A 19,822-nucleotide genomic window follows, 5' to 3' on the forward strand; every position below is an offset into this window, starting at 1 on the left:
CCAAGGTTCCTTTATCTTACCCCTTCTTGCCTGTCTCAGAGGGACATATTTACTCATCACTCGCAACAACTGTTCCTTAAACAGTCTCCACATGTCTATAGTGCCCTTACCATGGAGCAATTGCTCCCAGTCCATGCTTCCTAACTCATGTCTAATCGCGTCATAGTTTCCTCTTCCCCAATTAAATATCCTCCCATTTTGCCTAATCCTCTCCTTCTCCATAGCTATGTAGAATGTGAGGCAGTTATGGTCACTATCACCAAAATGCTCTCCCACCACAAGATCTGATACCTGTCCCGGCTCGTTTCCGAGCACCAAGTCTAGAATGGCCTCTCCCCTCGTCGGCCTGTCAACGTACTGCGTTAGGAAACCCTCCTAAACACACCTTATAAAAACAGCTCCATTCAAATCTTCTGCTCGAAGGAGGATCCAATCAATATTAGGAAAGTTAAAGTCACCCATAACAACAACCCTACTACGTCCACACTTTTCCAAAATCTGTCGACCTATGCTTTCTTCAATCTCCCTGCTGCTATTGGGGGGCCTGTAGTAAACCCCTAACGAGGTGACTACTCCCTTGCTGTTCCTAATTTCCACCCATACTGACTCAGTAGGCAGATCTTCATCGACAATGGAAGCTTCTGTAGCTGTGATACCCTCTCTGATTAGTAGTGCTACACCCCCTCCTCTTTTTCCCCCCTCCCTATTCTTTTTAAATGTTCTAAACCCTGGAACATCCAGCAACCATTCCTGCCCATGAGAAACCCATGTCTCTGTTATGGCCACAACATCATAGCACCAGGTACTGATCCATGCTCTAAGTTCATCACTTTTATTCCTGATACTCCTTGCGTTAAAGCAAACACACTTTAACTGATCCCTTGGTTCCTTCCCAGGAAAATCCTTTCCACTAGCTGGTCTACCTCTTGCTACTGCCTCACCTGCATCAACTCTCACCTCCGGTATACAGCTCAGGTTCCCACCCCCCTGCCATACTAGTTTAAACCCTCTCGAACTACTCGAGCAAACCTTCCACCCAGGACATTGGTCCCCTTCCAGTTCAGATGCAACCCGTCCTTCTTGTACAGGTCCCACCTTCCCCAGAAGGCATCCCAATTATCTACATATCTGAAGCCCTCCCTCCTACACCAGCTGCGTAGCCACGTGTTAAGCTGCGCCCGCTCCCTGTTCCGCGCCTCGCTATCTCGTGGCACCGGTAGTAAACTAGAGAACACTACTCTGTTTGTCCTGCTTTGCAGCTTCCATCCTAACTCCCTGAAATCACTTTTTATATCCTCAATCCTATTTCTGGCTATATCATTAGTGCCAATATGCAACACAATTTCTGGCTGTTCGCCTTCCCCTTTTAGAACCTTATACACCCGATCGGAGACGTCCCGGACCCTGGCACCAGGGAGGCAACATACCTTCCGGGAATCCCGATCCTGACCACAAAATCTCCTGTCGATTCCCCTAACTATCGAGTCCCCTACCACGAGTACTTTTCTATTTTGCCCCCTTCCCTTCTTTGCCACAGTGTCAGGCTCAGTGCCAGAGAACTGACTACTATGGCTTTCCTCTGGTAGGTCATGCCCCCCAGCAGTATCCAAAACGGTATATTTACTGGTGTGGGGAATCACTGAGCAGTGCTCTGCTCGGTGACGTCCAGTTTGGGTTCCACCAGGGCCACTCAGCTCCTGGCCTCATTACAAACTTGATTCAAACATGGACAAAACAACTGAATTCCAGAGGTGAAGCGAGAGTGACAGCCCTTGATATCAAGGCTGCATTCAACCAAGTGTGGCGTCAAGGAGCCCTAGCAAAACTGGAATCAATGAGTACCGGGGGAAAACTCTCCAGTAGCTGGAGTCAAACCTGACACATAGGAAGATGGTCGTGGTTATTGGAGGTCAATCATCTCAGCTTCAGGATATCTCTGCAGGAGGTCCTCAAGGTAGTGTTCTCAGCCAAACCATCTTCAGCGGCTTTATCAATGATGTTCCCTCATCATAAGGTCAAAACTGGGGAAGTTAGCCAATGACTGCACAAGGTTCAGCACCATTCGTGTTTCCTCAGATACTGAAGCAGTACTTGTTCAACTGCAACAAGATCTGGACAATATCCAGGACTGAGCTGACAAGTGGCGAGTGACATTCACACACACAAATGTCAGGCTATGACCACCACCAATAAGGGACAATCTAGCGAGTTTTGAGAGGATTTGTAGCTCAGGTTGAGGTTCTGGATGTGAGTTTGCTCGCTGAGCTGGAAGGTTAGTTTTCAGACATTTCGTCACCATTCTAGGTAACATCATCAGTGAGCCTCCGACGAAGCGCTGGGAAACCTAACCAGATAAACAGAAAGCGGGACATAACACCAGCGCTTCGTCGGAGGCTCACTGATGATGTTACCTAGAATGGTGACGAAATTTCTTAAAACTAACCTTCCAGCTCAGCGAGCAAACTCACATCCAAGGGACAATCTAACCACAGCTCCTTGATATTCAATGGTATTACCAACACTAAACGCCCCACTATCAACATCCTGGGAGTTATCACTGACCAGAAACTCAACTGGACTCACCACATTAACACAGTGGCTACATGAGTAGGCCAGAAGCATGGAATACTGAGGTGAGTAATTCACCTCCTGACTCCTCAAAGCCTGTCCAACACCTACATGGCTGAAGTCAGGAGCGTGATGGAATACTACCCACTTGCCTGGATGAGTCCAGCCCCAAAGACACTCAAGAAGCTTGACACCATCCGGGACAAAGCAGGCTGCTTGATTGGCAGTACATGCACAAGCATTTACTCCCTCCACCACCGACACTCAGTAGCAGCAGTGTGTGCTATATACAAGATGCACTGCACAAATTCACAAAAGATTCTCATACAGCACTTTCCAAACCCACAATCACTTCCATCTACAAGGACACGGACAGCAGAGAAATGGGAACACCACCACTTCCAAGTTTCCCTCCAAGCCACTTACCATCCTGCCATGGAAATATATCACTGTTCCTTCACTTTTGCTGGGTCAAAATCTTGGAATTCCCTCCCTAATGGCATTGTGCATTAACCCACAGCAGGAGGACTGCAGCAGTTCAAGAAGGTTGCTAATCACCACCTTCTCAATGGCAACTAGGAGTGCACAATAAATACTGGCCAGCTAGCAATGCCCACATCCCACAAAATGAATAGGCAAAAAAAATTAAGAGGGATCATTGTTAATTTAATGCAGAATACAGTTTCTGGGCATAATATGGAGTAACTCCTCCAGTACATGGAACTACTAGAGCAGTAGACGCTACCTACATCCAACTTTGTACTCACCAGCTTCTAAATTCAAATGAGATTCATTAGAGGGATCTGTCATGTGATCAATCATTTTTTGCACGATTTCATCAGCTGACATCATCTGGAGGAAGAAAATAAAATCCGAAAGATGGCGAACCTTCAGCTATACAATTAAACAGTTTGAATGAGATATCATTAGCTATCACTACAGTGACAAAGTACCATTCCAGGTACTCACGTAGTATTGCGTATTTCAATTTAACTGCCATTTTAAGAGGCCACATTAGTAACATAGGGTTCTTTGTCCCACAACAAATGCCAACTCTAAATAATATTTATATTATGATGATTCTACTCTATGATAATTCTTTCCTACATCTGAAATGAAAATTGACAGGAAAACAGGCACTAAACTATGGAGGAATGGTGGCCTAGACTGTAGTGAAAATAATTAAGTTCTGGGATAATCAAGGAGAAATGGAGAGGGTAATTTAGTGATGCAATAGGGTTAAGGCAGCCGAAGGTCTACCCATCGATGATAGGGTGTAACAAAAAGGATGCATTAAGGTCAGAATCAGAGGGTCAAAGAGTACAGATGGAAATGTAAAACTGAAAGAAGTTGTACATATAAAATTGGATTTTATTAGAAGTATTATTGGATAAAATTGAAAAACAAATGGCAATAACTTGGATTTTCAATTTAGGTTAGTAAGAAAGGGTTTGATTTATAGGATTTAGTACAGGATAGGATACGCACAGGCAGCTGATGTTGACCATTGCTGCAGTTTGTGGAGTGTGGAGGCTTTGTGAATAGCAAGGAATTTCTCAAATCCAGAAGTGACAAAGGCACAGACACAGACAAGAGCAGCATAGGTTATTTTACACCTCCAACATTCAACTGATATAAACTGCAACTCATCTAAATCTTGAGATGAGACAGCCCATCCAAAAGCATGGAAGTTGTAATCAAAGCAAAATTGGTGACAGAAAAACATGGATAATTGTTATTAGGATGTACGTTGAGTTCCTGCAAATAACGTTACGTAGACACAGTGCCAAAATAGTTATCATAGAAACAAAGGAATACAATTCAGCTAATTGGCCATTCAAGTCTACTTAACCACACAATGGACCCATCTCCACTTGCCTTTCTGTACTCAATAACCCACGATTCCCTCGTAAATCAAAATTTTATCTAACTCAGCCTTAAGTAACTGTAAGGACCTACTACCCTCTCTGGAATTCCATACACAAACAAACCCCAACTTTGCATTAAAAGTGAGCCCTCTTACTCTTAAACTTTATCCCATAGTTTTAGTCTTTCACTCTCAAGAGAAAGCATCTTCCTAGTATTTACCGAAAAAAACTGTGGATGTTGTAAATCAGAAACAAAAACAGAAATTGCTGAAAAATCCCAGCAGGTCTGGCAGCATCTGTGGAGAGAAATCAGAGAAAACATTTTGGGTTGAAAGACCCTTCCTCAATTCTCTAGAGTTAATGTTTTGGGTTGAATGACTCTTTCTCACTTATAAGGAAAGGTCACTCAACCCGAAATGTTAACTCTGATTTCTCTCCACAGATGCTGCCAGACCTGCTGGGCTTTTCCAGCAATTTCTGGTTTTGCTCCTAGTATTCACTTATCCAGTCCCCTCCAGATCTTATATGTTTCAATAAGATCATCTCTCATTCTTCTAAACTCCAAGAAATATAGGTCAAACCCGTACAACTGTCACGCCAGAAGTGAGTCAATTGAACCTTCCTTCTCTGAACTTCTTTTAAAGCATTTAAAACTATTTTTAAATAAAGAGACCAAGCTGTTCACAGTGCTCCTGCACAATGTTCTGTATAGCTGTAATAAGACTTCAATACTCTTATAGTCCATTCCCCTTAAAAGAAACAACAACATTCCATTTCTACTTAAACACTTGCTTTATCCGCATATTAATTCCATATGATTCATGTACCAAGGCCTCTTGATCCCTCTTTCTCATTTACTCCTGCAATCTTTCTTAATTTAAATAGTATGCTGCTTTCCTATTCTTTCTGCCAAAATAAATAAGTTCAAATTATGTTACACTCCTGCTAAATTGATGCCCACTCAATTAACATGGCCACATTTCCATTTGCAAAGTCTCTTACCTCCTCTTAAAAACGTAATTTTCTATCTACCTTGGTGTCATCAGCAAATTTAGCTATCTTACAGTTGCTCTCTTCATCTACACCATTTTTACAGATTGTAAATAGCTGAGGTCCAGCAATGATTCCTGTAGTACTCTACTAGTGACAGCTTGGCTACCTGAAGGTGATGCATTTATCCCAGCTTCCTGTTCGCTAACCAATCATTTATCCATGCTAACATCTAGGCCCCTACACCATGTGCTCTTGTGCAGCAACTTTTGATGTAACACCCTAGGAGACATCTTTTGGAAATCTGTAGTATATCACATCCACTGATTCCACTCTATCCACTAGAAATTTTACTTTGTCAAAGATCTTTCATAGATTAGTTAATATAATTTCCTTTTCACAAAGTATATTAGTTCTGTCTGACCAAGCCAAGATTTTCTCCATATGTTGCTAAAACTTTCTTAATCTGTAATATTCTATAAACATTCCGATGACAGATGCTAAGCTAACTGGGCTTTGTTTTCCAGCTTTCTGCCTCCCTCCTTTATTGAATACAGGCATTTTTTGGTATTAGCTGTAATGGTGTCCTTCTGTTCAGAAGAAACTTGAATTAATATACTTTATTTAATAGTGTCAGTTTGATACCTTTACATTGAATTAAGTACTATCAAAATCTAGTCACGTTTTAGGAGGAAAAATAGAATGGTCAATTCATGCATAAAGTCCCATAAATAGCAATGTCATAAACATAGCTGATTTGATTATTTTAGTGATGTTGGTTTGAAGGATAAATGTTACCCAGAACACTGAGAATAAATCCCCTAACGTGTTTCCAAATAGTGCAATGGGATGTTATATACTGACTTAGTAGGTCTTGATTCATTATTCCATCCAAAAAATGACATCTCTGATAGTTCAGTAGTTTTCATTATGTGCTGAAGTGTCAGCCTCAATTTTGACATTAGGTTGTGGACAAGTACTTGAACCTACACACCATCAACTTGAGAGATAAGATTGGCGCTTGACAAACAGAATATTCACAAGACCACAAACTAATTTAAGTATTTCAGTACAAGTAGGCTAATTTTGAAAAGCTTTTCCCAGCTTTTGCTGAGTAGTCCAACTAAGCAAGGAGGAAAAGGAAATGGAATACTGAGGCAATCAAGATCAAAATTATCACTTAGATCTCCCTTGTAGCCCAGGTTCAGTTTTCTGCTCAGCACATTATGTTATGTAATAACTAACCAAGTACTACAGTTTATAGTATGTTCTCTACTGAAATTAAGGAAATTATTGCACAATATATCACTAATAGTTTCACGATGTAAATCTCCTTTATTTCACTGTTAAATGGTCTCTCACCTTTATTCGCTCGATACCAGCTTCTCCATGGATACCTAAACAAATAGCAATGGGCTTAAAATAATATAATTGCTAGCGCTGTGTTTTTAAATGCTTATTTCCTCTGAAAACAGAAATACTTGTTTGGTCAGAATTCTATGGCAAGCAACCATGTTCTGGCACCTTGCTGAAATGATCATTCAACATATGCCTAGAGTAGCAACTGTTCTATTCAAGGATCAGATGTGCATCTCAGCCAAACCCTTGCTTGTTTCATTTACTGCTCACCTCAAGGCAGTTTACAACTGGACTTAAAGTGCGAGCATTGTTTGATTGCTTCTTTACAAGTTATTCCAGTGATAGAGACAAAAGGCAAGACTCCAAAATCATCTTAGCTGAGGTCAGGTTGAGGATCTTGCTAACTTACTGATCTATAATCTCAGTATGGAAATTTATTCTATATCGCCCGCTGAGCTCGGAAGATATATGATCCAATTATAACTGCTTCTTACAAGCAACAACAAACTGAAATTTTTCAAAGTATTTGTAATTATCCATGGATGATTACCAGTCTTTTTGTGCACCATGATCTATTTTCCTGTGCTACCTTGTGGAACTAGGTCCCCTGCAAAAGGGATTCTCAGCTTTCCAAGTTTGGACAAAGGAAGAAACATGTTTTCTCACCTTCAAGAGAATGGGACTACGTGAGCTTTGAAGTTCTCATATGGTTACACAAACTGCAAATAAGTATTCAGTTTCCTTTTCTCTGTACAGACTGCACCTACTTCAATGGGATGCTGCCACCGGCTTAACAATCTTTCATATTTTCCTAAAGTGGTCTTAATAAACGTGGTCTTATTTTTCTGCAGAGGTGACTGTATTGATTGTGGTCAAGGACTTCAGGTTATTTTCATCTCTCAAACTCACAGAGGTAAATTTTGCTGTTGTTTTTGTTCTTTTTGGAGGCAAATCTAGAAAATCTATGACCTATCCCTGGATGTTGTGCCCATAATGGTGTTAGATATGATGCATCCTTTTGTGGGAGACTAGAACTACAGCAAATGTTCAATTTGAGATGCAGGAAAAGAAATTCTTTCTCAATGAGGGTTGTGAGAACTCACCCCAACAGGCAGCGCTGGAGCCACAGTCATTGAATATTTTTAAAAGAGAGGTCATTAGATTTGTGACTAGCTTGGGTGAAGCTTTGAGGAGAGTCAATTAAGCTAGTGCCTTCAATGTGATCTACACGAATTATATCAAGACATCTGACAGAGAGCTCACAGGGCATTCCGGGCAGAAAACTAAAAACTCATGGGTGCAACAGGAAGTGGCAAGTTGGATCCAAAGTCTGCTCACTGACAAGAACCAAAGTGTAAAGGTAAATGGGAAAGGTTTTCACCAACGTGGTTCCCTAGGGCTCAGTGCTGGGCTCCTTGTTGTTTGTGGTACATTTCGGTGATTTAGATTCAAATTAAAAGACACGATTAGCAAGGTTGTAAATGATACAAAATCGATTATTTCGGTTAATAGTGAGGAAGAAAGCGCTAGGCTGCAGAAAGCTAGCAGCTGACTCATCAGGTGAGGTAAAAAGGGCAAATATAAAATGCAGCGACAAAGACAAAAAAAATGCAAGGAAGTAATCAATGGCCAGGGGTTCCAAGTCAAATACAAGAGTAGCAGGGTATTAAAGTGCATGTTCACAGTTTCCTAAGAGTAGCAGTAGAGGGCAGTAAGTGGTCAAGGCCCAGACTATGAGGACAAGTCAGGTTATATTAGTAAAATACTAAGTGATTCAGAGATAGCAGGCACTGCCGATGCTGGGGAATCTGAGATAACTAGGTGTAGCGCTGGATGAACACAGCAGGCCAAGCAGCATTAGAGGAGCAGGAAAGCTGACATTTTGGGTTTAGGCCCTTTTTCAGAAAAGAAACGCTTCATTTTCTGAAGAAGAGTCTAGACCCGAAACGTCAACTTCCCTGCTCCCCTAATGCTGCTTGGCCTGCTGTGTTCTTCCAGCTCTACAATACTAGTTAGGCCTCAGCTAAAGTAAGGCATAAAGTCCTGGTCACTGTTTTACAGAAAAATGTGATCATTCTGGAGAGGTTACAAAGGGTATTTACAATGTTGCCAGAAATACAGACTTTTGGCTATAAGAAAAATTTCGATAGGCTGTTGTTGGTTTCTTCAAAAATGATGAGATTAAGGGAAAATTTAACTGGGCCATGTAATATTATAAGATACAATGGATGAGAGGAACTATGTCTACTAACAGAGAGGTTAATACCCAAGAAGCATATATTAATGACTAAAGAGGAAGCTAAGGCATAATGTTTCTACTTCGAGCGCAGTGACGGATTAGAATTCATGGCCTGAAGGCATATTGGAGGTAGAAACTTAAATTGTATTTAAAAAATAATTGTATATAAACTTCAGCTTTTATAACCTACACAACTACAGATCAAGAACTCGGGAAGACTGGATTGTTCTTTTCCAGGTGCCATGAATAAATGAGCAAATGACCTCCATCTATGCCATAACTTTCCTTATATTTCTTCCTGTTTCTGTGAGAGGGATGTTCTGTTGTATTAATGCTGAGGTGAGTGTGTAATACTGCTTTGGAATTGGTTATACTGCAGTGCTACACTCTGTACGTTCCATGTTCTGAACAGTTTCTTACCCAGTCCTAGTTCCAGTTCATCTGCTTCCAGATTGAAGGTTGGCTCTGATCCAGGTACACTGCAGGGTGACAGACATATTCCCATTGTACCTGAGCAGGGAAATTAAAAAGCTAATAAGCAAAGGAGCATGTATGATTTTTGCTTCCATTAGAACTACATTGACGGGATCAGATATGATTTAAAAAAATAATAAAATACCGTAGGTCCAAGGTCCTAAAACTTACAGACTTGTAAGTAGTGATGTGTGTTGCCTTTATATTTTGGGTAAAAACATAATCTGGAGCAAAAACTGCCAGTAACAGACATTATTCAAAGCCACAAGGATGTTGGTAATGCCCATAATGATATTTCTTTTTCTTCTTCACCAGCTTTGTCTATTTCTTGTCTGAAGATGTTGGAAAATGCTCTTGCTGGATGATATATTTATAGGTACTAAAGGCCTGCAACCTAGGTAACCATACTCCAGACACCATGAGTCTAAACAATGATGGTTTTGCTTCTCATCCTCTACCAGAATCTCTGGAGTCTCTCACTAATCTATGTTTGACATCCTACATCCTTCCTCTTCCTCCATAATGGCATGATGTCTCTTAGCAACCTCAGTTCTAGACACATGGAAAGCTTTCACATTTATGCTTATACAATGCAGCTTTTCAGCACCATCAGCTCTCTTGGCACCTTCAATGCCTCTGGGCTGTCTGACTATTGACGTAAAATCTAGTAATGGATGGGTCACAACTTCTTTCAACTAAACACTAAAAAAAGAAAAGAACTATTACAAGCCTCATACCTCTCAACCTTCAAAATTCCATTTCCTTCCCTATCTATTGCCTTCGGTCAAACCAGGCCGCTCACGATATCAATGGTTTGTGCTTCCAAAACTATACGTACTCTCCACAGAAAGACCAGCTGGTGTCAACTCTGTAACATCACTCACCTCTTCTGAGCTCAAAGCATGTGTCATAAAAATCCTTATCCATGCCACCCTCAAGTATTCCAATACTCCAATGCCAGCCTCTAAGCTTTCATCCACTTTAAACAGCAGTTCATTTGAATCTCTGTTGTCTATATCTTATCAAGCACATGCCCTAGTCAACCAAACAGCACTATCCTCACCAACACTGTTTCTGCTTCCAGTTTTGAAAGTACTTATTTTCAAAAATCTCATCCTACATTTTAACTCTTTATAATGTTGTGACCCCTTCAGCTCTATAATTCAACTCTTGACAGTCCATTCCTCTGATTTTGGCCTGTGTTACAACACTGAACTACTTCAGTCATGTAGGCTTGACATAGAACGTAGAACATAGAACAGTATAGCACAGAACAGGCCCTTCGACCCACGATGTTGTGCCGACCATTGATCCTCATGTATGCACTCTCAAATTTCTGTGACCATATGCATGTCCAGCAGTCTCTTAAATGACCCCAATGACCTTGCTTCCACAACTGCTGCTGGCAACGCATTCCATGCTCTCACAACTCTCTGTGTAAAGAACCCGCCTCTGACATCCCCTCTATACTTTCCTCCAACCAGCTTAAAACTATGACCCCTCGTGTTAGCCATTTCTGCCCTGGGAAATAGTCTCTGCCTATCAACTCTATCTATGCCTCTCATTATCTTGTATGCCTCAATTAGGTCCCCTCTCCTCTTCCTTTACTCCAAAAAGTCCGAGCTCAGTCAACCTCTCTTCATAAGATAAGCCCTCCAGTCCAGGCAGCATCCTGGTAAACCTCCTCTGAACCCTCTCCAAAGCATCCACATCTTTCCTATAATAGGGTGACCAGAACTGGATGCAGTATTCCAAGTGCGGTCTAACCAAAGTTTTATAGAGCTGCAACAAGATCTCACGACTCTTAAACTCAATCCCCCTGTTAATGAAAGCCAAAACACCATATGCTTTCTTAACAACCCTGTCCACTTGGGTGGCCATTTTAAGGGATCTATGTATCTGCACACCAAGATCCCTCTGTTCCTCCACACTGCCAAGAATCCTATTCTTAATCCTGTACTCAGCTTTCAAATTTGACCTTCCAAAATCCATCACCTTGCATTTATCCAGGTTGAACTCCATCTGCCACTTCTCAGCCCATCTCTGCATCCTGTCAATGTCCCGCTGCAGCCTACAACAGCCCTCTATACTGTCAACGACACCTCCAACCTTTGTGTCGTCTGCAAACTTGCTGACCCATCCTTCAATCCCCTCATCCAAGTCATTAATAAAAATTACAAACAGTAGAGGCCCAAGGACAGATCCCTGTGGAACACCACTCACTACTGACTTCCAGGCAGAATATTTTCCTTCTACTACCACTCACTGCCTTCTGTTGGCCAGCCAATTCTGTATCCAGACAGCTAAGTTCCCCTGTATCCCATTCCTCCTGACCTTCTGAATGAGCCTACCATGGGGAACCTTATCAAATGCCTTACTGAGGTCCATATACACCACATCCACAGCTCGACCCTCATCAACTTTTCTAGTCACATCCTCAAAGAACTCGGTAAGGTTTGTGAGGCATGACCTGCCCCTCACAAAGCTGTGTCGACTGCAGTTGATCAAGCCATGCTCTTCTAGATGGTCATAAATCCTATCCCTCAGAATCCTTTCTAACACCTTGCAGACGACAGATGTGAGACTTACTGGTCTGTAATTGCCAGGGATTTCCCTATTTCCTTTCTTGAAGAGAGGAATTACATTTGCCTCTCTCCGGTCCTCAGGTACGACTCCAGTGGACAGCGAGGATGCAAAGATCCTCGCAAGTGGCGAAGCAATTGCATTTCTCGCTTCCCAAAGCAGCCAAGGACAAATCTGGTCCGGGCCTGGCGACTTGTCACTCTTAATGTTTGACAAAATTTTCAGCACATCAGCTTCCTCTATCTCTATCCATTCCAGCAGGCACACCTGCTCTTCAAAGCTTTCAAAGGACACTGGAATTCTCACCTTAAGTTGCTCACCCTCTTCTCAAAATCAAAATGCAACTTGGATCAAGCTTTATGTTACCTTTACTAATATTTTCTTCTTTATAAATCTATTTTTATCTGATGCTCTGGAAAGAACTTTTGCTACTTTTCTACAATAAAGAGGACAACATAAAATAAAATTTTACAGTGAGCAGATTTATTCTTAAACTGAGAATAGGCACTATCCAATAATACACAATCATATCTAATCCTGCTGTTACACTTGCTATCCATACAAATGCAGCTTCCAGTGGGGATCACCAAATAGAGATAAGACTAACAACCCGTTGCCTAGATCAGGGGCATAGAGGTCAATTATAAGCATTTTGCCTTGATCAGCTAATCTAGTACAGACTGAGGATATAACATGGGGCATTTCTGGCCTATTTTGCTTGGTATAAGAGCAATGATACATCTGTCCATCAAATGATATCAGATGAATAACTAAATTCACTCATATCAGGATAATTCTCATTTGTATCACTTCAAAGATGTAAATTATAGTTTATATAGTTCTATGCCTGTTCTCTCCACAGAGAAAGTCTGTGCACTAGGCAGTCCTTGGGCCAATTAATTTTCTTGATTTCACACTGGTGCTAGCAACACCACTATTGCAACAAATAATCAGTACAACTGTGAAGAAGCCTTTGAGGAGAAGGGTCTGAGGAAAAGTCACTCCACTCAAAATGTTAAATCTGATTTCTCTCCACAGATGCTGCCAGACATGTTGAGTTTTTCCAGCAATCACTACTTTCATTTCTGATTTACCTCATCTGCAGTTCTTTCCATTTTAAATAATTCCAGCACATTCTCCAAGTTTGACTATTGACTCTTGAACATTTTTGCACATACCAAGTTAAAGGAAAAATTCACTTCTGTCTGGTGCTGTACAAGTTACATATATTTCACCGCTCAATGCGCAAAACATTTTGTCCTCTAATTGAGCTGTTTAATGCAGCTTCTATTAATTAAAGTTTTTTATGGACTAAATTTCAATTTTGCTGCATTATCTATTGTATTTCAATATATATTATTAGACAGTTCCTTTCTTTTTTACTGGAGAATATCTCTGGAATATTGGGAAGAAACTGGAGGAGCTGTGATTAAAGTCAGAATACCAAGTTATAATCCAACAGGTTTATTTGAATTCTCAAGCTTTCAGAGCACTGTTCTTTCATCAGGAGTCGTGACTTCAAATAAACCTGTTGGACTATAACCTGGTGTTGTGTGACTTCAGATTTTGTCCACTATTGTCCAACACCAGCATCTCCACATCACAGCTGTGATTTAGTCATGAGACAGCAACTAGTGTTTGTGAATGGAAAGGTCTAGTAGTGCTCCAAAACAGTAGACAGGAGATTGTCTACCACATAGAACATATATGTGGACAGTTCTGTAATGAGATCCAAGATGCAATTTAGCACATGCTGTGGCAGTAAGACTGCCAGTGAACTTATAGAAAAGAGTAGTTTGACAACTCCATATATGTTACTTCAGATGAGTGACGTCCTTACTGTGAGCAGTTAGAGCTATAGAATCAACAATGTTTAGATGAATGATCAACTGAATTCCTTCCCCAATCAGATGACAGGTAAGTCAGTTTATGTTTCATGCCTTAGATGATTATACTGATCCTCCTGGCTTTGAAGATATCTCAGTACTATCATTTGCGGAATGGAATGATTTGCAAGATAATTTCAGCAAATTCTTTATTTCAGCTCAACAAAACATCAAAATCCTGTCAATCTGAATGACAGATGGTTCAGTCTAATTATTTCCTTAATATAGTTGAATTCCAACTGCCAAACAAAAATGTCTTCCAATATAATCCACATATTATGCGATTATTGTTTAAAGAAAACTGGAGACATCAGAGAGTGTTACCAGCTGCATTATTAAGAATCTAATTTCAAATAATGTCAGTACATATCTCAGTGTTCCACTAACTTGCATCTAAACTAATTTGACTCAATATATTATTATTTTTAATGAAGTGCTACCTGCTTTTGAAATCTAAAGTGACAGTGAAATGTAAGGACTATAGATGTCAAGTACAAGTACAAATTAAAGTTCATCTAAATTGAAAATTTAATATTTCTTGTAGACTGTAATTGTTATTGCAGGTGCATGTCGACAGTGATGAGCTGGTTCAGAACTGATGGACTCTCTTCAAACTGCATTTTTTTATCCTATTTTTAAATTATTCAAAATGGTGCTGTTTTGTGGCAACAAATAAAAGCTTTTCACTGTATTTTATTGAATTCTTACCGTAAAATACATGTAACAATAAAATCAAAATCAAATTCGTTAGAATATTTTCCTTGGTTAGTTTCCACAGTATGGCTGGTTACCACTTACCTAATTTACATAAAGCGGCATTCAGTTTCTCCACAATTTCATTAAGCGGCATTCCCATTTCAGACATGGCCCCGGCCATCTGTCAACAGCAAGGATTAAGACATTAAACACAGTGGAAAGACTTTGATCAATGGGCATAATTGCTTAAACAATTGTTATAATATTTTTCTATCATTTTCTGATAATGTTTGATTCCCTGCTCCAGTAGTTTTTTCCATACCAAAATATCTCTCCCAAGTGGTTATTCTTCATTTGTAATCTTAGACAGCTATCAGTGTATTATTGACTACAGAGTACAACAGTGCTATATCTAGTTCTTTATTCAGTCAACTGTTATTGCATCTTTTCTGGACATTAGCTTATTTTTATGCAAAGGAGTTTGGGTATGAAATTATAAAGGTGTTAACTTAAATTCACAATGAGCTGGGACAGTGGAGTTGTCTAATCTAGTCAAACCACACTAACTAGTTTGATGAAATGTTGTCACTTTCACGGAACATTTAAGATCAGGTTTAAAAGGCTTGTAATTGAGGCAGATTGGAAACAAGTGATGCTGAAAAACAGAATGAAGTAGGCCACACAAACATTCAAATTTTCAGGGTGAAAGTTCAAGAAGACAAATTAGTTCGTTGGAGTTTAGAATAACTACCGGTCATCTTCTTGCGACATATAATATTCTGAGGAGACTTGACAGAAAGGATACCAAAAGGATGGTTCCACTTGTGGGTGGGACTAGAACTCAGGGACATGTTTTAAAAATCATGGTCTTGAAAAGTCTGCCTCTTTAAAGGTCATTAGTCACTGGAAGTCTCATTTCTGGAGAGCAATCAAAACAGGGTCATTTACAGGAAGGGTACATGGACTCTTAACTAACAAGACAGTGAATGTTTTTCTGGCTTCTCAAGTGTGGAATTGACACCACAATCTGATCAGCAATGATTTTGTTAAATGGCAGAGCAGTCCCATGGGGCTGAATGGCCTACCTGTCCCCAGTTGATATTTTCATAAGTATTTTACTTCATTACTGTCATGAGGTGAAGCCTGCAACAAATGTTTTTCCACTCATTTAATTATAAATCCATAAACCAGCCTGTCATTTTGAAGACATGGGCGATGAGAGAGAGAGCTAAATTCATTGGAATGGATTGGAATCAGTTCTTTCTCTGCTACAAAGGATATAGTTGGTTGGTACGTCTCTTTTAAGTAGTTATGGTCAATTCTCCTTTCACATTTTAACACATTATACACGTTGGTGGCAAAATTAAGTAAATATTATAAAAGACAACATAATTAATTGGACATTTTAAATTAAATCTATGAAGGACAGCAGTCAAAGTGATGTGTCCAAGCAGCAATATGTACGAGCACTGTGATACAGGCTAAACAAGTCTGCAATAAATGTTTAAAGTTCAAGCAGCTTTGTCTAAGAGTTTATGAGTTGGAGAATGAACTACAGACACCATGATCCATGATCCATGATCCGGGCGAAGGAAAGTTACTTGAATTTCAGGAGTTCATCACAAGACTTCGGAAAGGGTATTCGGATTTATTCAGGGCTCAAGGCAAAAGGATGGGACTATGAATGAAGGAAGTGGGTGATCCCAGAGGACAGGAATTCCAGCCTATGAGTACGTCCAGTTGTTGATATGTTCCCAACTGTTTAAGACAGGGGGAACTACAGGATACAGGATGGATGTTCAAACCCCTAGTGTGCTGTGATACAATAAGCCATTCAAGTGGGTGAGCAACAAGGTATGTAGTAGTACTGGGCATGATATAGTGAGGATGGAGTGATACTATCCTCTGCAGCAAACAGCAAGAGTCTTTGGCTGACATTTTGCCTGCCTGGTGTCAGGGTTCAGAATATCTGCTCAGGGCTGGAAACGAACTTGCAGTGGGAGGAGGAGGATCCAGTGGTTATGGCCTATGGAGATACCTAGACAGAACTAGGAAAGAGGTTCTGCTTAGAGAAAATGACAAACTAAAAAGTAGAACACAAAGGTTAGAACTTCTGGGTTATTACCTGATCTTCGTGTAAACTGGCATTAGGTACCTAAAATAGAAGATGACTATGTGTCTTCAAAACAGATGTGGGAGACATGGATTCCACTTTGTGGGGCATTGGCACCAGTATTGAGGAAAGTGGGGGCTGTATATTGGGACAGTTTATGCCTTGAATTGTACTGAAGCCAGTGATTTTATGCACTGCATGACGAGGGAAATAGAGGAGATTTTAAACCAAATAGTGAGGGGAAGATGTAGTACATCAAAAACACAGAGGCAAGATAAGAAAGCAAAATTGTAACAGGGAAATGAGGGTCAGAGGAGAGCAGGAAGGAACAGAGAAATAAAAAACCTAGGAATACACCAACAATCAAGGCAAGATGATACAAAGGTAACAAAAAGGCAAAACTAAAGAATCTGTACCTGAAAGCGTTCATAGCAAATTAGACACTGATTGCACAAATTGAAGGAATCTGACAGCCATTATGGAGTCACCGCCTCAGAATGACAAGGATTGCGAAAATAGGAAGGTTGAAAGGTAACACTATTAATCAAGATGGGCATACGTGCTATACAGAGATAAATTTGGTTCAGGAGATCAAAATGTACAGTCAATTTAAATGGAGAAAAGGAATAGTAGGGGAAAGAAGTTACTAGTAGGAGTGGTCTGCAAGCCTCCTAATAGGAACCATAATTTGGGGCAAACTATGCAAGAAGAAACATTGGGTGCTGGTGATAAAGTGATGTCAATGTTTAAAGTAAGGTGCTGGATAATTCGAGGGGATTTGAGGATTTTTTTTCACTCAGAGTGTGCTAGATATCTGGAACTACCTACCTAAAAGGGTGGTAGAGACAGGAACCCTCAAAACATTTAAGAAATATTTAAATATGCACTTGAAGTGTCATAGCATACATGGCTAGGGGCTGAGTGGTAGAAAATAGTATTGGAATAGATAGATATTTGATGACTGGCATGGACATGGTGGGTCAAATGGCCTTCTTCTGTGCTGATATAATTCTAATAATCATGGTAACTTTAATCTATGTATAAACTGGAAAGTGAATTGGCCGGAGTAACCTGGATGAGGAATTGAATGCTTTTCAGATAGTTTCCTAAAGCATGTTGGAATCACCCTCAGTATAGGTTTTTTAGACTTCAGATTGTGCAATGTGACAGGATTAATTAATAACTTCAAAGAAAAGATACCCATTTTAATCATTGACACATTTCGAAATTACAGTCCACAATGTTTTGACATTTCTCAGCAAAGCTAAGTGAACTGTGTTACTTTTTAATCACAGAGCAAACAATGGATCAGATTCACATTTTTATAATATCAAATTTACTAGCGTTAATAATGGCCCACTTCAGAAAATATATTTTTGCAAGCCCTTTCTTTATACTGAGAGGATGCCAAGTTGACACCTTGACTCTTAATACATTGCCTGTTGTACTGGAGACATTTATAAGAAACATTCTAATACAATTTGACTCTGGATTGCAGATGGAGCAGCTTCAAGTTTACCTGAGCCAATGTATCATGTAAAATTTGCACTGGTCTAGAAACATTTTATGCAGAGGTTTACATCAAAAAAATTGCTTCCTGCATTAACTGGTCACAATGCACACTTTTTTTCTGCCTCAGGTTCAGGGAGGGAAATATTCATTGAACATCCTTGTGGATATGGCCTCCTGCTTGGAATGACCACCCTCATTCTTCCTCTTTCCTCTGATCAGATCATCCACTTGTATTCTGCCTGTGCTCTATCTCCATTTTTGTTAGAAGCCATAAGGGATGGTAAGTACAGAACTTAAGTGGAAGCAAGCAGCCTCACTAGAACTACATCCCATAATCCCTGTTAACTTTGAAGAGTGCTGATAACATCCACCCATTCTAAAAAGTCTGTTGGACCCCATCAAAATTGATTAGCGATTAACTTGAAAAAGATTTGTTAATCCTCAAATATCAATAATGTGGGAGTTCAGTTATGTGTGTTGATGAGCTACAATGGCAAGGTTGAAAATGGCAGTGTAAGTGGAAAATTGGCATCATGTGCTGACCAAGATCATGATCTGTCTACTCTACATATTCTCAGGACACATGCAGCATGTATGTCATTTTTGTACTACCATTGTCACTATACTATCGAAGCTATGGGCACTACACAGCCAAATTCTGTAACCTCTGGAGTCCACCAATAACCAAATTAAGAATAGCTTAATCCATGGCGGCCAGGAATGGTGGAACATGTTCTGCAGACTGGGAAATACTTTATGTTCACAACTGACTCAGATCAGTTTCCGGTCAGTATGACACAAAGGTCCAGTACAATCCTACTGTCTAGTGTAGCACTGAGTGACAGCCACCAAAGGTATTGGAGACATTTAATTGGAGTCTGTCGTGGATGTAGCAATCAAAGTGGTTGAAGTGCTGCCAGCAATATTCCCTCTGAGCTGCTTGGCCACTGGGACGCAAAAACTGAAATTGCTGGCAAAACGCAGCAGGTCTGTGGTGAGAAAGCTAAATCAACATTTCTGGTGACTCTTCATCAGAACTGTTAGCAGCTCAGAAAAATGTGGTATTTATGCTGAAGATGAGGTTGGTGGGGGATGTGGAGTGGTGGAGATGTAGCCCAGAGAGAGGGAGAGGGAGAGAGCTGGGAAAGGGATAGGTAAACAAGGAGATTATGGATAATAGCCCGAGACTGAAGAAAAGCTGAATAATTGATAATAAGGGCTAATAGCAAGAGAGAATTAGAATTAGGTTTTATTGTTATGTGTGCTCAAGTACAGGGATGATGTGGAGGTGCTGGTGTTGGACTGGGTTGGGCAAAGTCAGAAGTCATATGACACCAGCTTATCGTCCAACATGTTTATTTGAAATCTCAAGCTTTTGGGGCGCTGCTCCTTCATCAGCTGAAATCTGAAGGGATATAGGAGTGCAGTGAAAAGTTTACAACATCGCCATTGTCTGGCACCATTTTAGGCACAAGGGCACCTAGATGTAAAATCTTGGTGATGCAGTGGAAAGTAAAGGAATAAAGCTAAGGTC

The 19,822-nt window shown here is 40.3% G+C and overlaps 1 protein-coding gene across 1 annotated transcript in view; it reads right to left on the bottom strand.

The window, feature by feature from the left end:
- tkfc (triokinase/FMN cyclase) overlaps positions 1-19,822 on the bottom strand; it is an 83,020-nt gene that overhangs the window by 35,980 nt on the left and 27,218 nt on the right. The window contains exons 5-8 of the mRNA XM_059651915.1: positions 14,766-14,844; positions 9,445-9,534; positions 6,789-6,823; positions 3,336-3,420 (exon numbers count right to left, since the gene is read on the bottom strand). Coding sequence (XP_059507898.1) covers positions 3,336-3,420; positions 6,789-6,823; positions 9,445-9,534; positions 14,766-14,844 — 289 coding nt within the window. The remainder of the gene's footprint in view (positions 1-3,335; positions 3,421-6,788; positions 6,824-9,444; positions 9,535-14,765; positions 14,845-19,822) is intronic.

The sequence above is a fragment of the Stegostoma tigrinum genome, chromosome 17, assembly GCF_030684315.1.
Source record: "Stegostoma tigrinum isolate sSteTig4 chromosome 17, sSteTig4.hap1, whole genome shotgun sequence".
NCBI lineage: Eukaryota > Metazoa > Chordata > Chondrichthyes > Orectolobiformes > Stegostomatidae > Stegostoma > Stegostoma tigrinum.